Genomic DNA, 11,348 nt, shown 5'->3' on the forward strand with positions numbered 1-11,348 from the left:
AGATTCCCCAAAATGAATCAGAGAATATTCTACTTTATGTCATTGGTATAAGTTATCAAAATAAAATTAATGGGAGAAATGAAATGGATAAATAGAAGAATACACTGCCTTTGGAGACCCAAGGAACAGTTAGAATAATTTATATGTTACCAGATAAGCCCAAGAAAGAATAACTAAATATTTTTTAAATCTAAAGTCAAGACTAGTCCTCTTATTTTACTGGTATAGGAAACTCCTGGATAAGGAAGTTCCTTTCAGTAATTCAGGTCAGCACTAATTCTATACCCAAATAGTTACAGAAAGAAGTCTAGAGCACTGAGAGGTTACATGAATTGATCAAGCTCACAAAGACAGTATGTGTCAGAAGTGGGACTCAAATAATAATAGACAAATGTAACACTCAATTTATAACATTATTTCTAATAAAATAATGGTATTTATAACCCATATTCAGAACTTCCTCAAATTTTCTTCTTGAATAAAAATGACAACAGATTTTTTTTTAATAATGCCATGAAACCAACAATCTCAACATAGCACAACATAAGTGTAAAGTTTTGTTAGGTTTTTTTTTTTTACAAATTACAAAGATCAGATAATTTCACCATATTTCATATGGTGAAAAATAAAAGTTTGAAACCACAAGAGTTTACAAAATGATAATTCACATTCAAGTGCTGGAAAACCTTTTCATTAGCTAGTATTAAGCTATCAGTATTAGAATATGAATGCCCACAAAAGTAAAAGACATTTTCTAACTCATTAAAAAATGTTAAGAAAGGATAAGAACATGTATACACGAATCTGATATTTTCAAATGATAATGAATTCTGAGTCATTTAAAAGCTCCAGTACATATTAATCCCCACAATTAAAAAAAGGTTTTATTTATAATTCCAATTTCAAAAAAAAAGATTATAATAGATACTGGTCCTGATATTGTTATTTAGGAAGTCATCCCTAAATATAAACATCATTGACTTGCATAGCACTTGAGTATTGAAATCAGTCACCACTAGAAAGCCAGTAACAATTTTAATGCTATTACTTTTATTAGTAGCGACCCTCCCCAATCATCAAGTTCAATTTTTAAGCTAAGAGAATATTATCCTATATTTTTAATCTAATTATGTTAGCTCAAAAGAACGTTTGCCTCCTCTCTATTCTTTACTCTTCCAAAAGACCTCATTAACTGGTGTTAAAAGATATCATACCTAAAGGATGAAGTCACACCAACTGTATAAGACTGAAAGTCTTAAAGGAACTGACATTTCATCATGATTATTGACTCCCATATGAATCTGCAACCCAACTATTAATCAATAAGCATTTAAGATACAACTATTATGTGCTAGAATCCAGGGCTACAATTACAAAAGTGAGACATTTCCTGCTATAAAGAAGTTTCTAGCCTATTATGTGACTACAACATATTCACAAAGAAATGAATACAGTACAGCTACAAAAAATTATTAGGGAAGTTTAGCAATTAGCAAGTACTTGAACCAGGAACGACCTATTGAAGGAGGAAGCACTTGATCTAAGTTTAGAGGGAGCTAGGGGTTTCAAAAAATAGAAGATGAGGAGCACTCCAGCATGGAGGGGACAGATTATGTAGACATGGAAGTGGGAGATTAACTGTGATGAATGGTGGACAGCAAGGAGGTTATCAACAGTGAGTTAAAAGTAATGTGCAGAGTAGGAAGACAAGCTAACATCAGATAGTGAAAGACTTTAGAAGTCAATTGGGAGGGTCTATATTTTAAGCTAAAGGCAATGGGGAGCTACTGATCCTTATTGAGCAGAAAGATGACACAGTAAAACCTGAACTTTAGGATTATCTATTTTGGTAACTGGGTGGAAGATGAATTAAAAAGAATAAAGATAACAAAGGGAATGGGGCTGCTAGATGGCACAGTGGATAGAGCACTGGCCCTGGAGTCATGAATACCTGAGTTCAAATCTGACCTCAGACACTTAGCTGTGTAGCCTTGGGCAAGCCACTTAACCCCATTGCCTTGCAAAAAAAACCCCAAAAAACCAACCAAAAAAAATGATAATACAGGGAGCCCAATGAGGACTATACTGTAATAGTCTAGATGAAAGGTGATAAGATTAAAAGATCTGTTATATGAGACAAAACTAAGGCACAACAGGGGTCCAAATATGCTTGGAGAAATAAGAAGAGAAGGGGAGGGGGTAAGATGTAGGAGCACAATAAAATACATAATGGAAAACTTTTTTTTTAGTTTTTGCAAGGCAATGGGGTTAAGTAGCTTGCCCAAGGCCACACGGCTAGGTAATTATTAAGAGTCTGAGGTCAGATTTGAACTCAGGTACTCCTGACTCCAGGGCCAGTGCTCTATCCACTGTGCCACCTAGCTGCCCCAGGAAAACTTCTTTTCAAAAATTCCATGACTTTCCTTTCTGATGGTGGCAAACTGTTTTAGAAAGCACAGGTTTCGCTGTTTTATGTCTGTTAGATGAAGTCACAGAAATTTTGAAAAAAGTCTTCTGTTATGTGTTAGGGATTTTCTTTGACAAAGTTGTTTTCCTTTCTGGTCCTTTTGACAATCTTTATGCCACTTCTCTAGCATAATTCTTTGTTAATAATATATTAGAATCAGCTCATGTCTACTTTTCTATCACCTTTTCAGTAACTCAACTTTAATTCTTTGGAGACTGTGGTATTCTGTGATTTGCACCTATACAATATCATGAGAAAAATGCTGATCCTAAAAAGCCTGGCCTTGACTTAGAATTATGGGTCACTAGAAGCACTGTGCAATTTCCCAAAGCAATTCAGACTGCTCCAGCTCAGACCTCGCAGTGTCTGATCAAGAGATATGCATGTCCACATGTTGTCCTTTCAATTGGACATTATAGTCTAGACAATGGCAATCTTCTTGGTCTTAATTTTTCTTCTATGGATATTTAGACAACTTTTTTATGGTTTATTTATTTAATATTATTACAATAATCTTGTTGTGAAAGTAAAACATAAATCCCCCCCCAAAAAAACAGAAACCTTAAGAGAAATTAAATGAGTGGAAAAAAAAGTGTACTTCAGTCTGTGTTCAGATTCCACCAGCTCTGTCTCTGGAATGAGTTGCCTTCTTTATCATAACCAGAGAAGTTGCTTCAGTATCTTTTTCCCACAGTCACTTTTACTAGCTGCATTTCCCTCCATTCTATTCCTCCCCACTCCCATTTATTCTATTCCCTCTCTCTTTTCACCCTATCCCTGCTAAGAAGTGTGTTGTATTTGATTACTCTCTCTTCTTTCACCTACTCCCCCTCTCCCCTCCCCTGTCTTCCTTATCCTATTCTCTTTCCTCATTTTTCTCTAGGGTAAGATAGATTTCTATACTCTATTAAGTGTGTATATTATCCCTTCAGGGAACCACTTCTGATGAGAGTAAAGGCTCACTCATTCCCTCACCTTCCCCCCCCCCCACCACTCCATTGCAAAAGCTTTTTCTTGACTCTCATGTGAAATATCTTAGTCCATTCTACCTCTCCTTTCCCTTGCTACCAATACTTTTCTTTATCATCCATTGACTTCATCTTTGTACTATATCATACCATTATATTCAATTCCCTCCTGTGCCTTATACATGCTCCTTCTAATTGCTCTTATAGATGAGAAGGTTCATATGAGTTATCAGTATCTTAATCCCATGCAGGAATACATGCAGTTCAGCATCATTAAGTTCCTCTTAATTAGTTCTTCTTGTTCACTCCCTCTATGCTTCACTTGAGTCCTATACTTGGAGATCAAACTTTCTCTTCACCTCTGGTTGTTTCAATAGGAAAGTTTGAAAGTCCCCTGTTTCATTGAAAGTTCATCTTTTCCTCGAAAGAGGATGTTTAGTTTTGCTGGGTAGTTGATTTTCAGTTGTAAGCCAAGCTCTTTTGCCTTTCAGAATATTTTATTCCAAGCCCTTGATGTAGATATTGATAAATCCTTTGTAATCCTGACCACAGAGCCATGGTAGTTGAATTGTTTGTTTCTAGCTACTTGTAGTATTTTTCTCTTTGTCTTGGGAGTTTTGGAATTTAGCCATAATATTCCTGGGAGTTTTTCTTTTGGGATCTCTTTCAGAAGGTGATTGGTGAATTCCCTCAATTCCTATTTTACCCTCTGCTTCTAGATCTCAGGGAAATTTTGCTGATATATTTCTTGAAAAATGAAGTCTAGGCTCTTTTCCTGGTCATGACTTTCAGGTAGCCCAATAATTTTTTTTTAAATTTTTATATTTTTCAAGGCAATGGGGTTAAGTGGCTTGCCCAAGGCCACACGCTAGGTAATTATTAAGTATCTGAGGTCAGATTTGAACTCAGGTACTCCTGACTCCAAGGCCGGTGTTCTATCCACTGTGCCTCCAAGCCGCCCCCAGCCCAATAATTTTTAAATTATCTCTCTTGGATCTGTTTTCAAGGTCAGTTGTTTTTCCAAGGAGATATTTCACATTTTCTTCTAATTTCTGGGGGTTTTTTTTGGTATAGTTTTATTTCTTCCTGAAGTTCTCTCGAAGTCATCAGCTGCCCTTAGCTCCATTCTACATTTGAAGGAGTTATTTTCTTCAGAGAGCTTTTTTATCTCCTTTTCCAGTTGGCCAATTCTGCTTTTTAAGGCATTCTTCTCATGTCTTTTGGGTTGCTTTTTCCACTTGGTCTAAACTGGTTTTTAACATGTTATTTTCTTCAATATTTGTGTATTTCTTTCACTAAACTGCTTTGTTTTCATGATTTATCTGCATCACTCATTTCCGTTCCCATTTTTTTACACTACCTCCCTTACTTGTTTTTCAAAGTCTTTTCTGAGCTTGTCCATAGCCTGAACCCATTCCCTATTGTTCTTGGAGGATTTGGATAGAGACGCTTTGAGTTTGTGTTCTGTTGAGTGTGTATTTTGATCCTCCATGGGACCAAAGTAATTTTCTATGGTCAGGTCCTTCTTTTTTTGTTGTTTGTTCATTCCCTCAGCCCATGACTAATTTACCATACTTCCAAGGCTTTTTTTTTTGGGGGGGGCGGGAGTTGGGGACAACCCATAGGGACCTTAATTCCTCCAAAATCTTATGAGAGGCTCTGGTCTGTGGATGACCTCAAGTGCTTCCCTGTGCCCTGAAGCTGTGAGGAGGGTCCCTGCTCCTCTATGGTAGTAGGGGGCCCCAGACTGAGACCTGGATCTGAATGTGGGCAAACAGCAGAATCCTGCCCCAGCGATAGCAGAGAGACCTCCCTCCTCCTTATCATCTGTGGGCTGAGTGCTCTGGAAGTACTGGGTGGCTCCATAGGTTCCCACCACAGGGCTACTTTGAGGCTGGCAGGGCTCCATGCTCACTCTGGCGCTACAGAGTTCTCTCACCACCCCTTCAAGCAATCCCTGCTGATCCCTGGGCCAAGAGTTCTGGAAACCTCCCCCTCTGCTACAGATTCAGGCACCCTGTGGGTTGTTCCTGGAATAGTGGGACTGGTTTGCTCTGCCCTGGCTGCACTGTGGCCTGGCTGCACTGTGGCTCTTTCCAATCCCTAGTCTTGGTGAAACAGACTTTTCCTGTAGATCTTCTAAATTGTCTTGGACTGGAAAATTGTATCATTCAGTCTTTCTGTGGGTTTTGCCCCTTTGAATTTTGACTAATCATAACGTGATAGCTTTTGGAGTTTTTCAGGGACGACTTTCCAGAAATTCCCACCTTCAAGTCACTATCTTGGTTCCTAGACTGAACTCTTGAAAAAATTCAGATCTCATTTAGGAGACTGCAGTGTGCTAAGGCTTAAATCTGAACAATGGCATATTCAAGAAGGAATATGTAAAGTCCTTCATAGACAATCCCTATGGTATTTCTAATGAATATCCCTCCTGATGGTGGCAAACAGCTTTGGAAAGCATAGGTTTCCTTGTTTTATGTCTCAAGTTAGAGTAAAAGTCAAGGAATTTTTGAAAAAAGTCTATATTATTTTTAGTTTTTTTCTTTACAGCATTTTTTACTATACCTCCAGAACAAACCATCCTTTCCTTTTCTCAAAGAAAAGTAATTAAGCAAGGACTCAATTCAATTATGACAATTACTACTGTAAAATATTATTTCCTATTAGGCCCCTAGTTCTAAGTCATAAGAAAGAGATACATTTTTAAGATCTGTTCTCCAAGACTTTCATTTTTTAATTACTTAGAGTTGTAATATTTCAAATACCTGATTGTAGTGACTGTATATATTTTTCTCTTGGTTCTGCCTTCTTCATTTAGCATCAGTTCACAAAAATCTCCCCATTTTTCTCTGAATTCTTATTTGTCATTTCTTACTACACAATTACTTACTTCATTATATTCATATACATAGGGTATTTTCCCCACTGAGGAAAAATATAAGGTTCAACAGTATAAATGTAATAGGTAGAATGACATGAAAATTGTCTATATTAAAAACTTAGGAAAAATTATCTTACATGCTCTGTTGTCCTGAGCTGCTTTACTCCAGATTCTAAAACCTTAATGTTGGGGAACCGTTTTTCTAAAAAAATACCTGGATGTTCTTCAACATCAAATTCTTCCAATGTCTTGGAAACCTGCATAATAATAATTATTAAATGAAATGTTTGACAAATGATTTTCAATTCAAGCATTTATTAAGTAACTACTCTTGTACAAGACAGTGACTATAAGGCATGATACAAAAGATGAAAACTGACACAGTGTCTCTCATACAAAAAACTAAGTTCCTGAGGAAACAACATGCAATTGAATGAAAAGTAAAGTGATGGGGGCAAAGAAGAGAAATAGGAAAAAAAAATTACTCTAGAAAGATCTGAGGAGAAAAATGGTATTTCATCTTAAAGTTGCTTCCATAACATAATGTATGAGGATTTTAGTAGTTGCCTTAGCTACTAAATTATTTTGTTATAGATTACTCCTATTATTTAGCTAATTAAATCTGACACAGTGGCCTGTGACCTTCCTCAATAGGAAGAGGAAAGGTAGATAGTAAGAAGTTGAGGATATAAAAACTATATGAAATTATTTCTTCCCTCTAACAACTGTCATTTTACTAAAGGAGATATAAAGAATAAGACAATACACACACACACAGAAGTAACCACAAAGTATATACAAAGAATCTGTTATAGCATTCTTTTGGAAATTTCTAGGTACCAGACCTTCATATGTAGCTCTTATGCAATTATATAAAAGCAATACAGTTTACCATTCTAAGTGATCACTGGATACTGTGAACTGATTATCTATGTCTTATAAAGCTAGACATAGATCACAATCTATAATACAATGACTAGATTTATAATCTATCTTCATTGTTTCACTAAAAATGGTCTTAGATACTTCTTACAGTGCTAAAACAATGAGTGAAAGAATACACAGTTGGTTTGATAATATATGCTTATTTGTAATTATATACCCTTCATTCAAATGATCTAAAGAATCTTCCTGGAAAAAAAAAAGCATTAATGTATATAACTTAATACATTAATGAGTGTAAGTAGGGGGAAAAAAAGTTAAAAAAAGAGTAATTTTTTGGTTGTATTCAAATAGTTTAAATTCTAAGTAGAAAATTCAGAAGATGAAGTAAACATGAAAATAAAATTTGTAAAATTTAGTACCATTAAAATTGTCTTAAGTGTTAAGTCCTAGCATTTTCTTTTGAGTAATACAATAAGAAAGTCATCACAGGTACTTACTTGCTTAAAATTTGTAACTGCTTTAATAATAGGAGAAGATGTTATCAAGAAAATTTCTTCTGATGGAAAATGAGTAGCCAACTAGTAATGAAAAAAAGGAAAATAAAAATCACAATTAGTACGGATATTAGGTAAGAAAAAAATAAGCATTTATTAAATATCTACTATATGCTAGGCACTATGCTCAGCACCTTTTACAAATTTTATCTCATTTGTTCCACACGACAACTCTGTGAGGTAGGGACTGTCATTATTCCCATTTTACAGATTTTCTGAAATCAAGGTTAAGTGACTTGTCAGGGTCACACAACTAGTCAGTGTTTGAGGTTACATTTGAACTCAGGACTTCCAGACTCCAGGCCCGGTGCTCCATGCACTTGGTCATCAGCTACCTCAAATATATGAGTAGATATCTTTTACTTAGCAAACTAAAAATGTACTCCTCTCCACATAATACTTTCTAAACATAAATGACATGAAAGGAAGGAAAAATTCAATTTAACTCAACACTACTATTTAAGTCACTCTGCTATATAGGTACTGGACAATCAAAGACAAAATGAAAGAGTCCCTGACCTCAAGGAACTTAAATTCTACTGAAGAAGGGAAAAAAAGAAGAGCAAAAGAGAAGTAATTTCAGGAGAGAAAGAACTAATAATTTGGTGGCATTGGGGGAGGACAAAAAGCACCACTACATAGATAGTGGCACCTGAGCTGAGTTTTGAAGGTAGCTAGGGATTCTATGTGGTGGAGGTGAAGTGTATTCCAGGACCTGGGAACCATTCTTGCAAAGGCAAATTTGGGGAAGGAATGTAGTTTGGGGGAGGGAGAGACAGTTGCCAACTCAATTTAATAGTCAAAACCTGCCTATCAAAAGTTCTTTTTTTAAGACCTTGTATCCCTCAGCATCATCTAACACTGATAACCATCTTCTGCCTTCTGACACAAAAACACTCTCCTAGTTTTTTCTTTTGTCTCTTCACTGGTATTTAATCCCTCTTGCAATCACTTAATGTAGGTCTGTCCCAATGTCTTTGGCCCTCTTTTCTCTATATACTGTATACCTTCTTGGTAATTTCAATCACATGATAGTTTTCAACTAACACGGCCAGAGTGGCGTAGGGAGTGTACAACTGCAATTTCATTGAGAGAGGGAATGCTCAAATGAGGAAATTTCCCTCTACCAAAGCTAGTTAATACTTATTCCTACAATTTATGATTTTGGGAGATCTGCCCAGAGCACCAAAAAGCTAAATGACTCTTCCATTACACTGTGATCTCCCAGAGACTGGATTGTCTTTTGCTTTTCTGTATATCCCCTGATCTTAGTTCAGTGCTCCACACTTAAGTATTTAATGAATAATGATAAAACAATGGGGTGACTAGGTGGCTCAGTGGATACAGTACTAGTCTTGGAGTCAGTCTGAGTTCACAGAACTTGATACTTAGTAAGTAACAGTGATCAAAGACAAGTCACTTAAGTAAGCCCATTGCTTCAAAAAAATAAAAAATAGGGTAAAATAATCACACAGTCAATATGTAACAGAGACAGGAGGGCTCTTAAGTGATTTGTATATAAATCACTATTATCTTGGGCAATTATATTCCTTCTTCTACATTACACTGTGCCCAGCCCCTAGTCCAGATCTTAGCCACTTTCCAGAAGAACCTACCACCTCTAGTCTTGTCCCTCTCCAATCCTCCTATCTAGTAAAATAAACTGTTAAGGTAAAGGGATGAAGCTATTCCCTTATTCAAAACACCTATCATAAAAACAGAAAAAACTATTCAAGAAATAGAAATAGAAAAAAACTTTTCAAGCTAGCATTTAAGATTCTTCATAATTTGGTTCCAACCTACCTAATTAAACTCAATTATTTCTTGTTCCCTAATCTCCTCCTATATTTTCCCATGTTTGGAAAGCTCATCTCTGACCAGAGATCTTTTCTTTCTTTCTTCCATCCCTGGAAGGAAAAGGAGAGTACATATACAACTTAACTCCATGAAACCTTATGCCTTGTTCAAAACTGATCCCAAGATGCTTATTAGGTGTGTGGCTCTTAGTGTTTGCCTTAATCCACCAGAGAAGGAAATGGCAAACCACCACTCCAAACAATGGGGTTAAGTGGCTAGCCCAAGGCCACACTTAATTCTTAAGTGTCTGAGGGCTGTTTTGAACTCAGGTACTCCTGACTCCAGGGCTGTGCTCTATCCACTGCGCCCCCCAAATCTTACTCTTAATAAACTGCGTAACATACAACCACACAAAGAAGCATGTGGTTTAGTGGGACGTATTGGGCTTGGAATCAGGGAAGATTTGGGTTTAAAATCCACTTTTAATGCTTACTAGCTGAGTGACAATGGTCACATTACTTATACCTCTGTAAAATAAGAGTAAATAGGACCTGTAATTTTTAATCTCATAGTGTAGATCTAAGGATCAAATCACACACACACACACACACACACACACACACACACACAAACACACAAACAGTCTTGTTAACTTCAATATTTGAGTTCTTACACCAAAGAAAGTACAGGAAAGCCGAATAACTTCATTTTACGGATGGGGAAGCGCCGAAGCGATTTTCATCTATTTTTGACTTCATATTACAGGATGAACATAAGCTCCAAAAGATGAAGCATTTGTCCACACCCATAATTCAGTGAAGTTAAAACTAACTGCAAGGGACGAGCAGAATCTTCCTTTCCCCAAGGACGTCAGGCTCCTCTCCCAGGGAGCGGGCCGAACCCAGCACCGAAGCGGCGGGAAGAGCCGGGCCTGCCCTCTCCACCATCTCTGCAGCAGCAAATTACCGGCCGCGAGCTGGGGAGGCACCAAGGACGGCTCGGAGGTGTGGGAAGGCCCGAGGCGGAGGCAGGATGGGTATAAGGCTTCCGGGCCAGCGCGCGGAAGAAGCAAGGCCGACCCGCGCTCCGATAGGGTCGCGTTCTGGAGCGAACCAAGGGCGGCGGCGGCGGGGGGGGGGGGGGGCGGCGCCGCCCGGGAGGGGGCGGGGCCGGGGGGACGCTCGGCGCCGCGGGCAGGTCCGCTCTGCGCTCTCTCACCTGCTCCGCACAGCTGACGCCCGCGATGCCCCCGCCAACCACCACGAATCTCGCCCCCGGCGCCGCCAGAGACGGCCACGAGGCCGCCATCTCCGCCCTTCCCAGCCCAGCTCCAAACCGGTTGCCTTTCCAGGTGAAGCGCAGTTTCGGTCGTCCGAAGCATTTCCGGAACTGAGGCGGAAGAAAGGCTACGGAGCGCAAGAGGGCTCAAACTTACTCACTTCCGTTTGTTTGGTTTTTTTTCCTAAGGGAATCGGGGGCGGAAGTAGTTGTATGGACCTTTGACCCTGCTGAGGTGGCAGGTTTGGTCATTTATTTTATGTACATACTTCATATATATTTATATAAATTATATATTGACTTTATATATATAAATTGTATATTTTACTTTAGATATATACTTTTCGAGGCTTTTTTATTTTTGTTTTTTGATTCCTATGTTTGCATTTTAGAGTTTCTACTAAACTCTGGTATTTTCCTCAGGAATTTTTGATACTTATTCTATTGAAAGTCTATTTTCCTACCTCAGTAAGATATGATGATGAATTATTTTTTTGTAATGTCTTTATGAAGTT

The 11,348-nt window shown here is 37.9% G+C and overlaps 1 protein-coding gene across 2 annotated transcripts in view; it reads right to left on the reverse strand.

Moving 5' to 3' along the window:
* Window positions 1–10,958, reverse strand: part of PYROXD1 (pyridine nucleotide-disulphide oxidoreductase domain 1) — a 39,486-nt gene extending 28,528 nt beyond the window's left edge. Inside the window, exons 1-3 of one of the 2 annotated variants that reach the window (XM_074194312.1) lie at window positions 10,774–10,958; window positions 7,702–7,782; window positions 6,457–6,576 (exon numbers count right to left, since the gene is read on the reverse strand). In XM_074194312.1, the coding sequence (XP_074050413.1) occupies window positions 6,457–6,576; window positions 7,702–7,782; window positions 10,774–10,863 (291 nt within the window). In that variant the 5' untranslated portion in view covers window positions 10,864–10,958. Of the gene's footprint in view, window positions 1–6,456; window positions 6,577–7,701; window positions 7,783–10,773 lie in introns of those variants that run through there. The other variant, XM_074194313.1, reaches the window with a different exon arrangement.
* Window positions 10,959–11,348: the final 390 nt, after the last annotated feature.

The sequence above is a fragment of the Macrotis lagotis genome, chromosome 7 (genome assembly GCF_037893015.1).
Source record: "Macrotis lagotis isolate mMagLag1 chromosome 7, bilby.v1.9.chrom.fasta, whole genome shotgun sequence".
In the NCBI taxonomy this organism is placed as follows: domain Eukaryota; kingdom Metazoa; phylum Chordata; class Mammalia; order Peramelemorphia; family Peramelidae; genus Macrotis; species Macrotis lagotis.